Here is a 21,586-nt window from a genome sequence, read left to right as displayed (position 1 = left end):
AGTTTCTCTGCGTTAAGGGCAACAAGTGATAGCTAATTTTTTAGGTGTGTTACCTATCCTCACCCCTCCCTTGTGTGCTCTCACTTTTATCATGTGCTCAAAGTCCAATCCCATTGTTGTGTTTGCCCTTGATCTAGTGTCCACATATGAGGGAGAACATACGATTTTTGGTCTTTTGGGCCAGGCTATCCTCACTCAGAATGATGTTCTCCAATTCCATCCATTTACCAGCGAATGATAACATTTTGTTCTTCTTCATGGCTGCACAAAATTCCATTGTGTATAGATACCACAATTTCTTAATCCATTCGTCAGTGGTGGGGCATCTTGGCTGTTTCCATAACTTGGCTATTGTGAATAGTGCTGCAGTAAACATGGGTGTGTAGGTGCCTCTGGAGTAACCTGTGTCACAGTCTTTTGGGTATATCCCCAAGAGTGGTATTGCTGGATCAAATGGTAGATCAATGTCTAGCTTTTTAAGTAGCCTCCAAATAAATGAAAAACTCACTGTTGAGGTAAGTAATCCAATCCCTCAAGAGAATACCCAGGAGACAATCCTTTATCCCTCTTAATGACACTATCACCTCTTAAAGGCCCAACCTCCTAACACCTCCAAAATGGCCATCAAATTGCAACATGTGTTTTGGAGGAAGCACACCATACTCACACCATAGCACCCACACTGAGCTATTTCTGTTCTCTAAGGTGAGTCTTGATATATGAGCCCTTCATATGCCACCTTGGGTCTGAAGGAGCTCCTGTACTGTTGCCATTATTAGCATGGAATAATGAATATTAGAAACCACAGCAGCTGCCTAACTGTGGCTCTCTGATTTCCCTTTCTCTTATCCCTTCCCAACCACCTACTGATGGATGAGCACTATGAATTTAGGCTTCAGAACTTATGTTTGGAATAATAAGATTCAGACAAAGCACTAGAGAGAATCTAAGCCACAAAATCAATTTTTCTTGTTTTTTGATGTCGAAGTAAATTTCCCCTTAGAAATTTCTATTAGAGTGAACACTCTTTGGGTTAACTCTAGGTTGGTAGGTGTTTCTAATACATTTTTGTAACTATGCTGCATTATTTGCTACAGAAACTGAGGAGACTGGTTTATCTAGGATGTTTGCCTCACTATCTTTATTTTGCCGTACTGCTGAAGGTTTATGGTTCAATTCTCACTTGAGTTTCTTAGAGGGGACTGAACAACCTTATTTCAGCCTATGGTGAATTAAGCCATTGATTAAATTAATGTTCATGGCTTGCATGAAAACTACCAAGTATTTCCTGTGCTTGGAGCTCATTAGCATTAGACCTGCTCAGCACACAACTTTGAAATAAATTACATGAAGTCAAATGCAAAGAAGTGGGTCAGATCTAACATAGTTCAGGGTATGGTGGAAACCCTGTAACATGTGGATAGATTCTGAATCTATCACAAATGATCTAATGTTCTCACTCAATACCAGTGTGCCTTGAGTAGAACACTTTCTCTAATAGTATTGGGTTTATTCTCATTTACCTAGAATGCTTATTTTGATAAGTATTTGAGCTTAGAAAAACTTTGGGTAGCTTCTGTTCCCCTCCAACTTGCAAGTCAATTCAATGATAATGGCAAATGACTCTGCATTTTAATAATAGTTTTTATTTCTTGACAATTAATATTCTGAGCCCTTTAGAATATAATTATGTTTTTACCATAGTTCTGGGATGGATCCAACTAGGATATAACCAGTGCTAAACTAAAAATATCTGCTCATTCCTGTAGTAAAGATGGAGGACACCCTCTGCGAGCATGCACTGGAGACAGTTACTATTCGGAATTCTTACTTGGTGAACTTCTTCCATTGGGGGGGCCAGGTCTGCTTACCTGACCTTAGTGCTGAGGCAGTCTCCTTCTTGCTGACCAATCAATGGAGTCTAACACACCCCTACAGCAACCTAACTAGGCCATATCAGTTTAAGTGACCTTTGTTAGAAAAGTGGTTATGCCAGAAAATGCAAAAGGAAAATATTAGTTATGACTTCATAGTGTCCTGATAACCAAAAAACAAGCCACAAGCCATTATGGCTTTTCAGATCCTTCTTTGTGCAAATTAATGGGATGCCATGACTTTCAGTTAGAAATTACAGTCAATTCCCCCAAACTTTAGTCAATCATTAGTCACTCACTCCTCTAGTTTTCTGTCACTTTCTATTTCGTTTCCTCAGAGTAAACATCTTAGAAATTTCTATTTTGTTTATTTTATATAACTAAAAAGGAAATGACCATTGTCTTTATCTCTGTGACCATCATCACATGAGCTTAAGTACATTTTTGAGTTAAAGTTAATTTTATTTCATTGGCCAGGCATGGAGAACTTGAAGAAGAATCAATGTTAGGAAGGGCCTGGAGCATCTGCTAGGGACAGTTTCATTTTGGCCAAAAAAGGAAGGGATATGATTATCTTACTCTTCAGATTTTGAGGTCACATTGACACAAAACAAAGGATCAGGAAGCTCAGGATGTATCCATTCATTTAGATCCACTTAAGCTCATCATACTGACTTAAATCCTTTGCAGTGAGCATGGTAGATCAACGCTTCACAATTAAAAAGATCAATCAAATGGATGAGAACAGAGGAATCATGGTGACAGAGGTGTAAGGCACTGAAATTCCGCACATTCCCTAACATTGTTCTTCTGTGTGAGGTTTGTCTAGGTACCAATCCTGTAATCACATTGTTTTGGCCTTTGACTGACTTGGGATAGCATGTTTGAACCAATCTGGCCAGTGCTATAAGGGAAAAGTCTGTGGAGACCTCTAGTAGATTTCTTCTCTTTTGTTTTTAATTTAATTTTTTGATGGAACTAGGGCTTGAACTCAGGGCCTAGCACTTGTTAGGCAAGTGCTCTACCATTTGAACCATGCACTCCACACTTTTTGCTTTAGTTGTTTTTTAGGTGGGGTCTTCATGCTTTTTGCCTGGGTGGTCCTTGGACTCCAATTTTCCTACCTATGCCTCCCATGTGGAGGGAAGCACATTTATATGCCACCACACCTGGCTTTTTTGCTGAAATGGAGCCTCAGGTCTAGGCTGGCCCAGAACTACAGTTCTCCTGATCTTTGCCTCTGAGTAGCTGGGATTACAGGTATGAATTATCACACCCAAACCAGAAGTTTTCTTCTTGTAAAGAAGGAAAACAAAAAGAAATGGTTAATTAGCCTTCCTCCTCTGGACCTCATCATGTGTGCATATGATGTTTGGAACTGCCACAGCTATTCTCACACCAAGCTGCAGACAGAGCTAAGCCACAAGAAATAGCAAGGATAGGGAATGGTTGCACCACACTGTGTGCATGTATGGAAACATCACAATGAAACCCCTTTGAACAACAAATATATGCTAATAAAAAAATGAAAACAAAAAAACAAAGAGGTCCCCAGGGATTGGATATGGCACATTGTCTTATCTGTATTTTCAAAGCCTTTAACACAATGTTTTCCCCATAACAGAGGCTCCATAGATGTTTATTAAATTAATGGATGAATACCCAAGAGTAACAATTATATTTTAAAACCCATACTCAGGGCTGAGGATGGGGCTCAAATGGTTGAGCACTTACCTCGCAATCATGAGACTCTGAGTTCAAACTTCAGTACTTCCCTCCCCCCGCAAGCAATATTCAAGCTCTTGAAAACAGATAGTGAGAAAATAAACATGTAGAGAATGAAAAGTAATTGAATATTTGCTGTTTACAAATGGTAGCACTTACAATCAAGGCTGGATGTAGATACAATTTTCTGGTTAGAAAAGAATTTTTTGTATGTGTGGCGGCGGAAGATGGCATAACATCGTAATTTGTGTTTTCCAAATTCTATGTTTAGTTTAGTTCAATAGATGTTTTTGGAGCACCTGCTCTATCTGAAGCATTGAAATTATAAAGGCATAATACGTGTTCCTGTTACAGCACTTCACACAGGATATAATCATGTCTTGTTATATGCTCAGTTCACAATTTGGGTATAGGAATCTGAATTATACAAAAGATAGGACTTCCTGGTAATATACAAAATCTGTGTTTTGTAGGGATGACTAAGGGGCTGCAATGCTGCCTCTGGGTTACAGCCCTCTTGGGGTCAAGATGACTAAGTATAGAAGTCCTTTTATCCCCAATGACTTGGGTTCAAATCAGTTGTGAGCTGCAGCCAGCTGGTGCGATCTGTGAGAGCTTGTGTACGTCCCTTCCTAACTCTGTATTCAGGGACTAACATGGAATTCATCAAAGATGGTAGTATGGTATAGGGTGATGTACATGGATCTAGTTTCAGTTTTTTGCAGACTGCTAACCAGTTTTCCCAGCAGTTTTTGTTGAAGAGGCTGCTATTTCTCCTTATCTCAACCAGCAAAAACCCTTGTTCCTTCCTATTATTGCTTATACTCTCTCTACAACAAAATTAGAAATAAGGGCAAAATAGTTTCTGCTGGGTATTGGGGGGGGGAGAGGGAGGGGGTGGAGTGGGTGGTAAGGGAGGGGGTGGGGGCAGGGGGGAGAAATGAACCAAGCCTTGTATGCACATATGAATAATAAAAGAAAAATGAAAAAAAAAAGATGGTAGTATGTACACCACAAAAATTGAAAAATGTTATAAATCAGGGCTTTACAAAACTCTGATTTGCCAGGACACACACCTCTGGTTTCAGTATGGTAGGCATGAAGTGTCAATTTACTGATATGTCAGAAACCTTCTCCACCTGAAGCTTCTTGACTATGAGAAAATAGCCTGTGATTGGGCCAAGTCCCTATGCTGTAGGCTCTTGAGGGCAGGGAACTTTTTATTCTTCTGTTACCCATTATTCCTATCAGAGTGTTTGTGGCATAGTAGAAGCTCTGTCTCTGTTTGTTTCCTTGAAGTATAGTGATGGCACAATCTCTATTCCCATCTGAGATGGGAAAATACTCCAACTCCATCGTAACTGGTCTATTCTAAGAACAGTGATAATAATCAATAATCTTGATATCCTTATTCCTATAATGATTTCAGGTTTTTTCAAGGACTTTCAAATTTACTTATCATTTTATTGCCCACACGTCTGAGAAGCAGATAGGGCAGAATTGCAGCAGGCTAAACAAAGCCTTTAACTTCAGGGCTTCTGGGGTCACTACAAAGACCCTGGAATTTCATTGTCATTTCACTGCTTCTTTCCCTTAGAGGCCATCCAGTGATGGCAATGCATCATCTAAATGTCAGTTATTTACTCCCTGTAGCCCACAGTATCACCAGGTCTCTATCCCTTAGCACTTCCAGACCTAGAAAAAATGAACCAGGTTTGATTTTCTCTATAGCTCTATTTCTGAGTATTGCATTTTGGCAGAAAAATAAATAATTTACTTATTATATGACAGCTATTTGCATGAATTCTGGCCAATGATAATTGTAAATTTGGGGAAGCCCTCAGAAAAACTTTAAAAAGCTACTCACTCCTAGGTAATCAACTAGATTATCTAGACTTTGTGGATAGCAGTATACCTTTAAAGAGAGAGGAAGGAGGAGTCAAGAAGTGGTGTTTACTTTCACTTTCATTACAAATTTCACTTGCCAGTGTGTTTTCTCCCATAGACAAGAGTCATCTGAATGCTTAATGTTACAACGTCTTAAGCAACTGATTCAGAAAGAGAATAATCCTTAATACAGAAGTTACATATTGGTAGCTGATAGGCCAAATTAGGTCTCAAAACATTTTGTTTAACCAATATTGGTTTAAACTTTATTTTTCCAATTATTTAAAAACATATCACTCAAAAATCAGTTTTTTTAAAAAAGAAGCCACTTTTTTATTTGGTCTACTTACACCCAATACCTGTTTGAATATGTACTATCGGTCCTAATTTAAAGTTTTAACTAAAGTATATTTTCCCTTTCAGTGCATCATCTATCCCAGCATTCCTTTGACTTCCAGGGACAGTCTCCTGTGTGGGGGGCACTGAAACAAGGAACTACAAAGTAGTGTGGTATTTGTCACCAGACAGACATGCTGAGGTGACAGAGGACAATAGCAAATTCTCCAGAATGGGGCTGAAATCAAGGACATCATTAAAGAAGAGGTGATTAAGATGCTTCTTGTGGAGTAACTTGAAACTTGGTGAGTGGAAAAGTAAAGAAGAATGCAGAGATGCAGGTGCAAAAACCCTGAAGTGAGAAGGAAAACCATGAGTTATTTTGAAATGCAATATTCTCGAGTCTTTTGGAGCTCAGAACTTTGGAACCCATGCCTCATTGGGCCTGAAGAGTTAGTGCGCTTCAGCTTCTGTGTCCTCGAAGAACAGATATTTGCAGTTAGTTTTCTTAGTGTTTTTGGCCCAACAGCTATTGTCTGTTGATCTTTCCATTCAATGTAACAGGACACAAGAGACTTGTAGTGAGGAATGAGTCTCTGATGAGCTCTGTGCCAGTGTTCTCAGTGACAAATGGCCAAGGGCATCATTTTCTAGAACTTTGTCCTGTACTGTCACTAGAAGGTAGTTTGAGATGGGCATCTATTATTGTGAGCATGTACTGATATTTAAGTTGTTAAGAGCCATAGAAATAAATCCATATAGCAGACTAGTAGGTGCTTAGTAAATGTTTATAGAATGAAAGAATGTTCATAGAATGAAAATTTCTAGAATAAGTATTTCCAGTGATTGCAAACTATATCTTCTTTTTTTCTGTGCTGGGAATTATCAGCATTCCACAACTAATTGCAAGAAAACAATGTGGTGACAAAAATTTAGCTAGTTAATTCTAACAACAGTGAGGCATAATTGGCTAATGTTAAATCTAGTAAATAAGGGAGAACATTCATCAACTCAGGTTAGAACTACTCTAATGATGCTAGATCAGTATTCACAGTGTTGCAGTTCCTTCTTCCACTGATTTAGCAAGAGGCACATCCTCCTGATTCCCATTAAGATTGGTCAATTTATTATATACAGTTAGGGGAGTACCCCTTAGTATTCCACAGAAAAAGCATAAATAAAAACACTTTCCATTTTAACTTTGGGTTTTCAATTCCTAAAGTTCTAAATCAAGGTCTTTTTAAATTTTTTATGATGAGAGTAGAGGGGTGGAAACTAGGAAGAATACAAAGAACAGGGCTATGAAGACAGGGTAACCTGGAAAACATTTATTGAGTATTTGCTGATAACTTTAATGTTGGTTTAACTATCATAACATGAATAGTAAATAATCACAGGGAAAATAATAAGTAGAACTTAAATGAAAAACTATAGATAGAAATGAAGCATTTAGAAGTTAAAAATGTTTTCCATACATTAACTATTCATCTGACTTATTTATTGAATATCTGCTAATGAGTAGAAATTTTTTGATATTTGCAAATGTGTAAATAAATTTTGTTGTCTGCAGAATGTTGACTAACTTGCTAATACTCTACATACTATTCGCTATCAGCACTCATACAGAGCCTCTCCTTCTGAAACACATAGAAACCATATACATATTTCCCTATACTGACACATTTGCTTTGCTGACTAAATAAATGCAAATCAAGCTACTGTTTTTGAAGTCTATTCTCTCCTTATTTTTTTCCCAAATTCAACAATATTGTAATTCATCTGGGTGCAAAACATCTATCTTAGAAAGTGGGTTTAAAAGTGGTTCAGCTATGAAGTGCTCAAAAAGAGCACAGAAGTTCACTTCTGAAAAGAGGCATTGTGTATACAAAAGCCGTGGCAGCATCACTTCGTGAGAAATGCGGGCAGAATATGACTACAGTCAATTTGCATGCAGGTAGTGAATCTGTGAAGTGGTATTAAGGGATGAACCAGTGTGGATTAATTTCCAGTCTTTGATATTCATTAACTCCAGATTCAGAAAAAAATACAAGGAGATGACACAATTGCCCTCAGAGCTTCACCCACGAGCAGCAGCTTTACAATCTCAAGTTCATAATGCCATACTAATTAATCAAGCAAGGGCACATACCTCTAGTGAAAAAGTCTCTGGGCTTAAATACAGGGAAGATGGTATTTGACTTTTGGAGAGTCAACTCCACTTTGGAAATACTTAGCAAAATAGTTTTCTGTGCCACCTGTCAATAGGTATCCTATGGTTTTTAGGTAATCCTCTGCCAAACAGAACCTAATTTGGACCTAACGGTAATGGCAGCCAAGGAACAATGCCCATTTCATTTGAAGCAAATAGCATATAGTCTTATCACTGAATTTCTATTTATAGATCACACAACCTTTTGAAGATGGATCCTTCGGAAACACTTCAGTAAGAAGGAAACATTTCCCATTTGAAGGAAAAAACCAAGTGATTGAGCTGTCTCAAATCCCTTTTGGAACAAGGTGGTAAGAGGAAAGGGGGGAGGGAGGGAGAGAAAGAGAGAGAGACACAGAGAGAGAGAGACTGAGAGATCACAAAGAAAAGGAATGTGCTTGCACTGTCTAAGGAGTAATGCCCAGCTTGATGCTTATTTTACCTCCGGAGCTTCAAAGACTTCGGGGTCACTATGTATGATTGGAGGAAAGATGGCTATGAAGTCTCCCTTCCGCAGACAGCAGTTGCCAGTCTCTGAATTGAGAGTCAAATCCTCTTCAACAAAACGAATGGTGCTTGAATATGAGCATAGTCGAAGAACCTCAAAAATGGTGCTTTCTGAAAGAGACAAACAATAGCTTACTGAAATATAACTGCTTCAGAAAAGTGCACTCAGCTGACTGTTAAAACTCATTACCAATAGTCTTGATTGAAAAGGAAACCATTTTTTCATCACATCCATCGAGCACCAAGAGAGAGCCAATAGTACCTGTGGATAGTAGAGTGTGGAGAGGGGTGGCCTCAACCCAACACAGCTTGGGGCATTTTACAGGTAAGAGGCAGCCATGCTGTGTTTGGGCAGAAAGCCATGTATGAAGATTTTGTAAAAGAGAATGGTCTGAAAGAGAGGAATGCAGTATTAAGGGCATACCTATTGGAAAGTAAACAATATCCTACTTAGAGTATACCGGTGATGGATTATTTCATCAACCTTTAGACCCGTGTTGCCTTTACAGCCAGGTTTAGCCTCTTAATAACTACTTACGCAGTTAATAGTGAAGTAGTTGTTGTAGTGCTTTCTGAGACAGCTTAACACTTAATTTCTTTTTTTGCTAGCTGTAAATAAAGTGTGAGTCAGCATTTGCTGGAAAAATTTCAAAAAGAAAATACATTTATAGAACTTAAAAGAAAACCATATTTTCCTCAGTATCCAGGGAAAATAATGGCCACCATCATACTCTGGAAGATTCCAGAAGCCAAATGTCCTTGCTTTCCCAGTGGCCTTCACCTTTTGCTCCTAGCACGACAGATTTTATGGCTAATTTCCGGCAATTTATCCTGGCAGTTTGAGGAGGAATTCCTTTGAGAATAATATGCATAATTTGCATAAATCATTCTGATAGCAGGCATATCAGCGTGTAGCTCCTGTCTAGGTCTGTATCTCTCCCTTCATAATCAAAACTGACTATGTTTCCACCAGCGTGAATGGGTCTTAGAACATAAAGCTTGATTCTTTCTACCAGCAACATGAAAAAAGCTTCAAATGGAGTTTTTCTCCCTTCACATGATAACAAATGGTTGTGTTTATGACTTGCAATTTAGACATACACACACACATACACTGATACACACACAGTCTAGTTTCTTGGTGTTCAACAAAGCTTGGATACACTGAGAACCTAATTATTCAATTATCAAAGGCAGGCCCATCAGCGAGAGCTTGCATCCGTGAAAAGATGAAAACAAATATAATTTTAGTAAAACTTCAACCTCTGCTCAGCTTGCAAAGGGATATGAAGTAGTTTGGGGTGCCTTCTCCCAGGAGAATTTTCCTTAAGCATGCATTTGTCTAAAGAAATGAGGCTGCGGTCAACTCTGTGTGGGCAGTGTGGTGATTTGATGTGACGTACGGTGAGGCTGTGCATATTCTCTTGGACTGCCTTCGTTATTATAATCAGGCAGAGTCAAATCGGTTTGCTGGTGATGAGGCCAGGAAAGAACTTTGGTTTTGGAACATGGACTCTACTGTAGATAGCCACAAGGCACCTGACACGACAGATTTCAGCTGGCAGGACACCAACGACCAACATTTCTATGGTGAAAAGCAGGGGTCAGCTTCCCATGTACTGCTGCTGGCTCTGTTGAACCAACAATACGGTAGCATCATCTTAGCTTGTGGAGCGAAATGGTAGCTGACATATGTAGCAGTGCCGTTCACCCAACACGTCCAGTAGGGGTGTGGGAAGAAGAAATACAAAAGCACAATAATGGTGGGGTGGCTGCTGTGACAGGGCAGGCATTTAACAGTCTGAATAACACGGTCACATCCGATTGGCCAGTGTGCTCTTGGGAAGCATGGCAGCTTGCACCCACCATAGTATCACAAATGACAATTGGGCAAGCATATCTTATGCAGAAGTTAATCACAATAATGGAGCTCAAAGTGTAGCTCAGCAGTCAGATCGTAAGTGACAAATCTGTTTTACCTTCCAGTACCAGTTATGTGTGCAAGATGAGGTTGGCTCTCGCTCTGAGCGATCATGCCGATAACCATTAGATGACAAAAGTAATGAGTAGCGTTATTATCAACAATGGAGGGCCAAGCTTCTGGGGCTGTGCAGTACAACATACAACACAAAAGCCAGCATCTTTCCCACCAGCCTGAGTATGAATACGGGCAGAGCTATACGTTGAAAAGAATGACAAACTGCACAATAAAAAAATTGCAGCCTCTACTTGTAGTTGTCATAGTTGAGCAGACACCAGCCAGTGCCACTGACAGACCAGCTGGGCCCTGGGAGGACTTCCATGCTACACCAGGAGGTACAGTAAATTATCCTGCACGGTAGAGCAACATCTGTTTCTGTGCTAGTGCCGAACAAACAAGGCAATTTAAAACATACCAAGGGATAACCAAGCAACAAATGAACATGACCCTCATTTTTTTCCCCTTCTCACACACGAGGTGCTAAACTTCATAGTGCAAGCATTCCATAAAAGAGAAGCCAGGTTTTTTATTTGATAAGGTGTTGTCAGAGAGATTTTGCATATTTCCAAAATGGAAAGAAAAAGCTTATAGTATTGTTATTCTTAGAATCTTCCCCCTTCTATCTTCATTTCTTATATACCAAAGCTAGCACTCAGTTCTCAATTTGCTCTAGAATTAAAAAAAAAAAACTTTCCATATACTTATAAATATTCAGTCTTTAAACCTAATTTGCTATACTTAGTTCACATGCCTTCAAGCATTTGTCTTCCAATTTCCACTGAATAAATGCGTACTAATGAGAACTAGAGCAAGCTGCTGAGGCAAAGCTGGGTGACTTGGGTCTGGCCTGCCACCAGCTTGTGATAGGCGGGCAAATTGAGTTAAAATGAAAAGTCTTGTCAGCTGAAATTCAACATGGTAGCCAAACAGCTAGCTGTCAATCATCCATCCAAAACAAGGAACTGCAGGTAATAAAAGGTCATTGTGAATCATTAGTGCACTTGGCTTTCACATGGAAGTTAATTTTAATTAAACATGATCTTGATCTGTAAATGTTTTATAAAACTTATTGTGCATAATGGATTGTTAATTTATGCAACGTTTAGCAGGTAATAGGATTCTTTAATTATTAGAATGCATTGTAGAAAAATGACTATCAAGAATGCAAATATTTGGGGGATAAAATTGATGCTAAGCCCTGTAAGGTGCCAGCAATTGCAAGTGTAATTAGGATAAGGATGCCTCGCTTGTATTAAGAACTGAGTTTCACTAACTAGTATCCACAAGAAATTGGATTACAAAATTCCCACAAGGAATTAACAATCACAGCCTGTACCACCTTCTTCACCTGGCTGGGGAAGACTTGTTTCCTTTTTCAGGATATGAAACTATTCCAATTAAGTGACCCTTCTAAGCAAAAAGCTGAGGAATGTCTAGAGCTAAGATGCTTTATATGTAATTGCAGAAAATGGCAAATGAAAAGGAATGCTGGAAGAAAAAGGCATCTACCCTTTCTCTTTTGCTCTCAGAACTCCATTCTGGCTGGAATAATTGACAGATGATTCTCATTTGCAGATTTAAAGTGCTAAAGCAGATCATGACAATCAATAATGCATGTAACAATGCAAACACAAATAAGCACATCCGGGTTTCTGCCTCACACTTAGCCATGTCTGTGTATGTGGAATGAATGTACTGTGACATGGCCAGGCTGTTAATTTGGGTCATCTTAATGATTGGTGCAGGCTGGCATGCTATCTGATTAGCCATGGTGATCAGTGGGTAACAGCGATGGCCGGAATGAAACAAACAGCCAGGCCCTGCTGCAGTCACTGGGGCTGAACACTTGCATAGTCTTAAAGAGAAGGTGGATGAGAAAGGGGCCAAGGGAAGGATGGTGTGCTCTAGATAGAGTGAGGCACACGATATGTACATGTCTTTATATAACTCTCTTCTAGACGGATAAGAAGGTAAATAAGGAACTAATAATCATATAATCTGAAGCAAAATTACAAATTTCTTGCTAGACAACTGTAGATTTTTTTGGTGGGGGGAGTAGCACAGGGTTTGAACTCAGGGCCTCACAGTTGCTAGGCAGGCGCTCCTAATAGCTTGAGCCATTCTGGCAGCCCGATAAAGTTAAAAATAAATCTGAATTGGTAGAAATGCCTACCCTCACACTGCATTTCAGAAACAGCCTCTGATTTACTGCTAAATACATAAATATAGATTCAACATTCATATATTCAATAAACATTTGTTCAAAGCACTTAGCCACTGCTGTGGTTGGGAAAGGGGAACACAACATACAGGTTTGAGCTTCATGCACACAGCAATCTATATAGTTCAAAGTTGGAAGGTGCATATAAACAAGCATATTTCCAGATCCTACTTAAGATATTGCAAAATTTCCTTTTTAAATTTATTTTTATATTGACAAATAAAAATTGTAACATTTATATGTGCAACATGATGTTTTGAAAGATGTATATATTATGGAATGGCTCAATCAATTTAATGAATATATGCATCATCCCTTATATTTATCAATTATTTGTAGTGAGAACACTGAAAATCTGCTCTCTTAGCAATTTGTTATTGCACAATCCCTTCCTTCCTTCTTTCCTTTATTCCTTTATTTTCCTTTCTTCCTCCCCTCCTCCTTCCCTCTTTCCCTTCCTCCCTTCTTCTCTCCCTCCCTTCCTTTGTTTTCTTTCCTTTTTTGAGTCAGGGTCCCATTAAATAGTTCAGGCTGGCCTTACACTAAAGATTCTCCTGCCTCAACCTTCTGAGTGCTGGGATTGCAGATGTGCACTACCTTGCTGGGTTGATACTGCACAATTTCTGACTGGATAACTCCCATGACAGTATTGTGTAAGTCCATTTTAGTAGAATGCTATTTTTCATATTGAGATAATTTTTCCCTTTAAATTGCACCTTTTATAAAACATACTGGCAGAAAAGCCTAATCTCTCTTCCACATAACAACCCTTAAAGTATGTAAAGATAAGTATTATGCCATTTTTTCTTTGTATGTCAGAGATGATACAGTATTCAGTCTTTTGACATGCTGGATTAATTCAATTAGTCTACATGCCTCTTAAAATGTTCCAGAACTGGGTGCAGTACTTCTGTTAGAAAAGTATAGAGAAACTCTCATTTTCTGTGCCCTAGACACCAAAATTCTATTGATGTTTTGTGGGAACAGATGAGGAATAGATTTTTTGAAATAATATCTCCACTGACTTTGTTTAAGCTTTCGGATATTCCAAAGGTGGTTTCCTGAGATTGCTTTTTTTTTTTTTAAATGCTCTATCCCAGAACAATGGAATCAGAACCACTGCATTAACTAAAACCTTTAAATGGGCAGTTTTGAACCTTGGTCACTCATTAGAATCAACTGGGGAGCTTTTAAAGCTATCACCCTCACCTCAGAACAATGCGATCAGAAACTTTGGGGCAGGACCAGGAATGAGAGTTTTACAAAGCTCCCCTAATGATTCCAGCTGAAAACCACTGCCTTAAACCCACTTCTGCTAAGCATGCATTTCCTCATCCTATTCCTTTGCAGTTGATTTTTACACTTAAATACAAGAATTTGTTACTTTAATTTGCACTAACGTTCCCTTCTAATCAGCTTGTTTCCATCATTCATTATCCTCTCTAACTCCTTTAGCTTTGTGCTAAACTAAAAATATGATGAGCATTCGAATCAGTATTTACTTATTTTTACTGATGTTTCCTTGTATTACACATAAAAATCTCACTGCCTAAGTTTCTGATGTTCTCCTTGGTGGAAGATATGTCTTTCCCACTATCCAGTCAGAAGTTCCTCACATGTGGCTGGGTGTGTAGTTCAGAAGTAGAGCACTTGCCTAGTATTCAAAAGGCCCTGACTTCAATCCTTAGAACCAAAAGAAAATTTTTTAAAAAGACAAAAAAATTTCCTACCATAAAGTAGAACTTATTCCTCATCTATTTCCTCATCAGAAGACAGGATTTTGGTAAGCCTCACAATTGTCTGAATTATTTAACTTTTAATTTTACAAATATGCAATTATTTTTATAATATTGAATGAGTTTTTTTCAAAATAATATGCAAATTTTGTTAAACATAGCATGCAATGTTGGATGTTAATAATAAAGAAAATTGTACGTGTGTGTGGAGATACATGAGAACCACCTCTATTACTTTTATAACTTTTCTCTAAATATAAAACTATTCTAAAATGAAAAGTTGATTTTAAGAAATGCCAGCTAGTTGGGCACTGGTTGGCCTTTCACACTTGTAATTCTAGCTATTTAGGAGGCTGGTATCAGAAGGATAGTGGTTTGAGGCCAGACAAGGAAGGGAGTTCATGAGACCCCATCTCAATCAACAGGTAGGCATGATGGTACATGTCTGTCATCCCAAACTAGGCAGGAGGAAGCTGAGATCAGGAGGATGGCAATTCTAGGCAAGCCCAGGCAAAACATAAATAAATAAAAACAAAACAAAACAAAAAAATGGTGAGACCCCATTTCAATGAAAAAAAAAAAAACTGGGCATGGCAGTACATGCCTGTCACCCAGTGATGACGGGTAGCATAAAATAAAAAGATTGCTGTCTATGCCAGCCTGAGTAAAAAGCGAGGCCCTATCTCCAAAATAACCAGAGCAAAATGGGCTGGAGGTGTGGCTCAAGGAGTAGAGCAACTGCCTTACAAGAGTGAAGCCCTAAGTTCAAACCCCAGTGCAGCAAAAAAAAAAATACCATCAAGATTCTAACGTGAACCTCTAGCTTTATCCTTGCCCTCATACCCTACTGGGTACCTGGTAAAAAGTGGTGGCCAGGTTCTCTGTACAGTTGTAGAGTAAGTCTTCCCAGGGTAAGAGTGATTACCATCAGACACTGAAGTCAGGCAGATCTGGCATCAGTTTCTGGGTGTGCTATCATCTAGTCATATGGTCTGGACTGCTTAGATAATCTTTCTGAATCTTGTTAGCAATGATTAAACAAAGATAATAATATCCAATAAGATACATAAAGCACTTAACACGATGTCTACCAACAGTAAAATAATAATTATTAATATTACTAGATTGGGGAGGTAGCTCAGTGGTAGGGTGCTTGCCTAGCATGTGTGATGCCCTGGGCTCAATCCTCAGCACCATAACAAAAGAAAATATTATCACCTATAATATTTTATCCTTAGATTAGAAATTCAGTTATCTGTTTCATGATCCAGACCACATTTCCTGATCTTGTCCCCATGCATACCATGACTGGAGGGGTATGAAGGATTTCTCTCAACCTCTTAGTTGGGACAATGAAAAGGATTCCAAGAATTTTGGGATAAGACAGTTCTTAGGAGAAGCATTGTGGATATGGTCAGAAAACCCAAGTGTAAATCCTGCATGTCCTGCTTATCACTCCGATCCCCTTAGACAAGTTATTTAACACCCCGAGGATGTTCTCATTTGTAAAAATAATGACAAAATGATGGCAGCCAAAATTGCTCAGAGTATCTAGGCAAAGAACGTATGAAATAAGTATATAAAACTGCTTTGAAATATTGAAACTATTAATTTATTTAACATAGAGTGTCTAATGTTTATTATTATTTGCTCTGGAAGGTCCTTTAATTTTTTCAAATGATTCTTTCACTCACAAGCAATAGACTTAATAATCTTTAGTACAATTTTGATGGAAGATCATTGCAGGCCCATAATTCTAGAGTCACTATAATTTATGACTGCCTCCTTTAAAAAAAATGTATTACAGACTTTGCCCAACTCTTGCTTTATAGCACTTTCTTTTTGGGAAAATTTGTAAACGTAGTATTGTCATTGAACAAAACAAGACGCCTGTAATCGATCTGAATTGCTCAGTAGTTACAATCCACTTTACCTTATGTTGCAACTAGTTATATTTGAGGGTGGAGCATAGACACAGCATCTCTGTGAGAAAGGTAGCCTTGAATATGATGCCAGTTTGGTTCACAAAAAACTGAAAAGGCCAGAGAAAGTGTCTCAATCCTGTAATCCCTGTTACTTAGGAGGCAGAGATTAGTTTGAGGCCAGCTGGGGCAAGAAGTTAGTGAAACTTCTTCTCAACAAAAAGCTGGGTATGATGGCACACACCTGTCATCCCAGCTAGTTGGAAGGCATAAATCAGAGGATAGTGATCCAAACTTGCCAGGGCAAAAATCTGAGACTCAACCTGAAAAATAATTAAAGCAAAAAGGAATGAGGGTATGGCTTGCATGGAAGAGTGCCTGCCTGGCAAGCATGAGGCCCCAAGTTCAAATCCCAGTGCTGACAAAACATAAAATAAGAAACTAAACAAATAATTGAAAAGAAAGGAAACAATGCTAACTTTGTAGTGATGTCACAGAGGTTGAATATCATCTTGGTGATAACAATACATAACATTTATTGAGCCTATACTCGGTGCCATTATGTTATTTACAAACCATATTCAGGTAAACTATAAGAAGTAGTAGTCATCAAGATTATTTGCTATTGATTTATTTAAATTTCAATTGTGTGAGCTTTGCTGTCTTGTATTAACATTTTTCCTATCTTCTCTTTTGATCTCCTTTTCTCCTTTTCCTTGTCTTATTATATTTGAAATCTGCAGTTCTAATCTGACTTAGAACTCTGAGTTTTTCAAATTTCCATTTTATTAGCATCTTTTCCTATAGAGATTTTTGGCCCCAGGTAACAGTTATCTGAACTTCACTGCACTTAAATCATTTTAAACTTTATTTAAATTTAGTTGTAGATATCTTTAATAAACATTAATGGTTACACAATTTTGATGAAGTCATGAAAAGCAGAATCTTTATTTCAAAAGATACATAAGTATGTAAAACATAACATTGTGTTTTCTTTGTCTAAAGGGAAAGAGTAGAATGGTTTTAAAGACAGTCCCAAGAGCATTGGAAAAAAGCTCAAATGTATTATAACCTCTTGCAATAGATGATTGTTCTAAATTATTTTAACAGCCTGAGGCATTCTAACTTCCTTCTTCATGCTCTATTATACTCAAAGTGTGCTGACATGCAAAATCTCTGCAAAAAGAAGAATCTCTTTTGCTGTACTAATATTGAAATTTTCCTTCCTGGTGAAAAATGCAGCATTGATCTCATTATTGGAAGTTTTTCTCATAATGATAAAAATTGCCAACATCTTTTAAAAAAGAAATTGTATTTAAAATACATAGAACTCTTTCCTTAAGGATATGAGAAGGATAAGCACATGCCATGTGGTACATTGTAAAGATCTAGCCATGTGAACCTTGCCTTTGCACACACAGTTTATGCTCTTTCAATACAGGGAAATATTCATGATTGAACTATGACTAAATGTGGAGGTTATCTGTTGTATAATTGATTCAGAAAATTTGCTCCAATCTGAGTAAACCTTCTCTCTCATGAAAAAAATAATACATACTCTTTTCCAGAAGATAATCAGCTCCATCATTTCAAATTCTCATAATAAGCAACACTGGCCTCTGCTGGTGACCAAGGTCACAATGAGCCTCACTGGTTGCTGAAGTCATTACCTTTGTCCTGGTTGAGTTCAACTCACTTGGGGTTTTTGCTGTTATTCATTGTTTGATGATAGGAGAGCCATAAAATTATGGGGGCTCCCAGGCTAAGAGTCTCTACGTGTAGCTATGGACTTAAATGGATCAAGAACTTGCCATTTCTTCAGATCAAATAAATTCAATCATTTCTGCTTTAATACGACACTTTAAAAATAATCTTTTCTTTCAGTGACAAGGAGTTGAGAGCAAAGACAGGTGAATTTCAACTAAATTTTTAAGAGCATTGATTATGTACAGAATACAAACACATATTCCTTCAAGTTTATTTGCATCAGCTTAATTCATAAAATTAAAATTTTAGGACTATTTTATTACATGACTATTTGAAAAATGCAACCTAAATCTTAAAAGAAACTATAAATATCCTATCCAGAAAATGCTATCTATCCAGGCAGAGGTAACTACCCAGCTTTTTACATGAATTTTTCTATTTGTTCACTAATAATTCTGCAAAGAAAAATAATTTGTATTTCAATAATGTTCAGATTATTTTATTCTTCCAAGAAAATTAAAAATTGCTTTGATAATATATGCTAAGGATAGCAAATTACAAGGTGACACACTTTTTTTCTAATTAACTGGCAGTATAAGGCACACATTTTGTCATAGCCTCTGATGTGTCTTAGCCTGACCAGTGAATCAATCTCTAGAACACTTAGGCCATTTGTCTCAATGCCAACCGATGGTCAACTGTGACCAAGACTGGAGGGGCCTTTGCTCTCAGAAGTTGCCATTGAAGAACATGGACTGTATTTAAAAGATAAATAATTGAGACCAACATAGGCTAAAATACTAGCCAATATTGTAAAGAGTAATAAGTAACACAGATATGTAAACCACTATTCCTGAATTTGTCCAAAGGGACTTGGCAAATTATATCCTAAAGAATATTTCTAGATGAAATGTTGATACAAAGAAAATAGAGAAGACCTCGTGATATGGAATTTAACTGGGAGAATAAGTTCACTACATAATAGCAACAAAGAGACTTCTCAAACCAGTAAAGGGGAATGCAGTCCACTGTGATCAAGAGTGAATTTTACAGGCCTATGTAGAAGCAACAAAAACAAAACCAAAAAACCTTGGTCCTGTGGACCTCAAATGTATTTTAGATAGTGACTGTGAACATCTCATGAGTTAGTGAATATTTTATAAAATATCAGTGTTTTGTATGGAGAAGTTTGTACATTTTTTCCTCCCTCCTTCCTTCCCTCCCATCTTTTCTTTCTTCCGATTTCTTTTCTCCTTTGTTTCAGTGTGTTTGGATCTTGAAATTCCAGTGGAAAGAAATTTTACCATATTTTTGAGAACCATACACTCCAAGGTGTACAATGTGCCTGAAAATATAGAAACCATTTTAAGGAAGAATAAATACATTTTGCACACAAGTTGCCTCTCTGATATACTTTGTTTTTCAATCCCCAACTCTTTTTCTTGTCAAGATAGTGTAGCAGTGTTTGGAAAGCATTAGCTCACCAACAGATGCTCAGAATCAAATGACTTAATAGGCATAAACTTTTTTTCCCCAAATAATTGCAAAGCTTTGGTTTAGCCTTTTGCATACCTTGCATGGTTAATTACCTAGGCCTTAATGTTTACATGCAATGAGAGTATCTACAGTTATAAACTACATAATTTATAATTGATGTAAATGGGTGTTATTATGTCAATTAGGCAGCTGTGTCCTCCACCTCTTGGTAAACAGCTATGAGTGATAAACTGAGTTTGCAGAGAGGTACCTTCTTTTCTTCATAACAGATAAAAATAAATTACCTAGGCAGACCAGGTTGTCCAATTGTTCTCTGGTGAGGTGGATGGAAAATCCAGACCCTTTCTTTTGACCTGTTGACTGCAGCAAATGGTCAATTTCTTCACGCAGTGCTTCCATAGCTTCTGGGTGCCGGAGAACATAATACATTGCCCAGAACATAACTGGAATAGTGTTTGCCACAGAGGCCCAGAGAAAGCCAAAATGATGTGCTGGGAGAAAATAAGTGAAAAGGAAGATTAATAGCGTTTATTACACTGATTAGATTTGCAGTGTGCTAATTAAAAGATGTTAGGACACAGACCCAGCCAAGGATCAGTGCATGCTAATGAGAACCAATAGGCTTCTGAAGTCTAATTTTCTGCTTAATGAGAATAGTTTAAAATGTAATGTGTGTGGGGGGGGCAGGAAGGTGGGGGATGAGATAAGAGGAGTAAATGCAGCTTAGTTATACTCTTTCTCATTATCATCATTAAGTATCTTGTTTTACCACCTCAGCAAAAAAAAAAAAAAAATCAATTATCACAGGGTTGTTTCAGAGTAAAACATTTCATCATTAGCCAATTAGAAGGAGCATAAAATTTTTCAAGGTCGCCATTTTGTCTTTTTATTTCAAAGGTCTATTGTAAATTATTTTATTTTAGGCAAGTAATTATTCAAAAGTTTCTTACCTCCTATTTCAAAGTCCTCACGCACATAATATTTCTCCAGAATATCTTGCCTCCTTTGAACAACTTCTGACCATCCTTGTATCTTAGCCAATTTTTCTGATGTCAAGAATTTGATAATTTTCTCCTGCATAGACTTGACATTTCCTAGAAACTCAATGGGTATGTCAGATATTATGTATGCGAATTTGTCATCAAATTTTAAGAAATCATCTCTTAGCTCATTGATAATTTTTTTCCTGTCATCAGCAAGAACTTTTCCATACATGGTTGTAAATGTGATCTCAAATATTACTGAGCTGCAGAACTGTAACATGTAGGCCATGTTCCAATTTGTGGTTTCTAATAGTTGGTGTTCAAACACTTTTTTTACATGCTGGAGCATGTTTTCTAAGAGTATGTCCAAAGATTTGCCTTGTAAATGTTGATAAGCGACATGAAGATCATGGTTCAGGTCATCACATTCCGCCAACATCTTGATGCAGAATGCTTTTGCTGCTATTTTATTACCAATCACTTGAAAACTTAATTGTTTGTGATTTTTCAGCAGCAAATGGTACTGGAAAGGGTCCAGAAAAAATGTTATGTACTTCCCTAGAAAAAAAAGAATATGAGATCATTTGGTAGCAAAACAAAAATACATATCTTGAGTTTGAAAACATCAAATAGCAAATCAAAAGTGGAAAGATTCTATTAACTAAGACACTAAGTTTAATTACAAAGAATTCATTTCATTCCAACTTTTACTACGTTTCCTTTAAATGTTGAAGGTAGTATGAAAAAACTTTAGAAACTTGAAGTTAATTTCTTGATGTTCTCAATGACCTTTTGCATGATAGTTTATGCTTTCAATTTTTAAAGTATCTTTCAAATATTTCCAAAGCCCCTCAATGTAAAGACTTGTCATTTTTCCCTAATAAAAAAACCAGAAAGCAATAAATTGGTAAGATGCCATTCCATTACTGATTATTTACAGTAGAAAAGGAGCATTTTCACATTTGATTTCATCTTAGCTTTGGACAGGACAAATATTAAAC

At 37.5% G+C, this 21,586-nt stretch overlaps 1 protein-coding gene and 1 long non-coding RNA gene across 3 annotated transcripts in view; one reads left to right on the top strand and one right to left on the bottom strand.

The window, feature by feature from the left end:
- The window catches only part of Cyp7b1 (cytochrome P450 family 7 subfamily B member 1), a 172,938-nt gene that overhangs the window by 5,530 nt on the left and 145,822 nt on the right, over positions 1 to 21,586 (bottom strand). For both annotated transcript variants that reach the window (XM_074068596.1, XM_020165369.2), the window contains 3 exons: positions 20,553 to 21,143; positions 19,887 to 20,093; positions 8,474 to 8,649 (listed from right to left, as the gene is read on the bottom strand). In XM_074068596.1, the coding sequence (XP_073924697.1) occupies positions 8,474 to 8,649; positions 19,887 to 20,093; positions 20,553 to 21,143 (974 nt within the window). The remainder of the gene's footprint in view (positions 1 to 8,473; positions 8,650 to 19,886; positions 20,094 to 20,552; positions 21,144 to 21,586) is intronic.
- LOC141421663 (uncharacterized) overlaps positions 1 to 21,586 on the top strand; it is a 71,833-nt gene that overhangs the window by 9,943 nt on the left and 40,304 nt on the right. The window contains exons 2-3 of the long non-coding RNA XR_012446329.1: positions 5,910 to 6,127; positions 8,224 to 8,863. This is a non-coding gene — a long non-coding RNA (uncharacterized lncRNA). The remainder of the gene's footprint in view (positions 1 to 5,909; positions 6,128 to 8,223; positions 8,864 to 21,586) is intronic.

Source organism: Castor canadensis, chromosome 3 (assembly GCF_047511655.1).
Source record: "Castor canadensis chromosome 3, mCasCan1.hap1v2, whole genome shotgun sequence".
In the NCBI taxonomy this organism is placed as follows: domain Eukaryota; kingdom Metazoa; phylum Chordata; class Mammalia; order Rodentia; family Castoridae; genus Castor; species Castor canadensis.
This window is presented reverse-complemented; position numbering and strand designations above follow the sequence as displayed.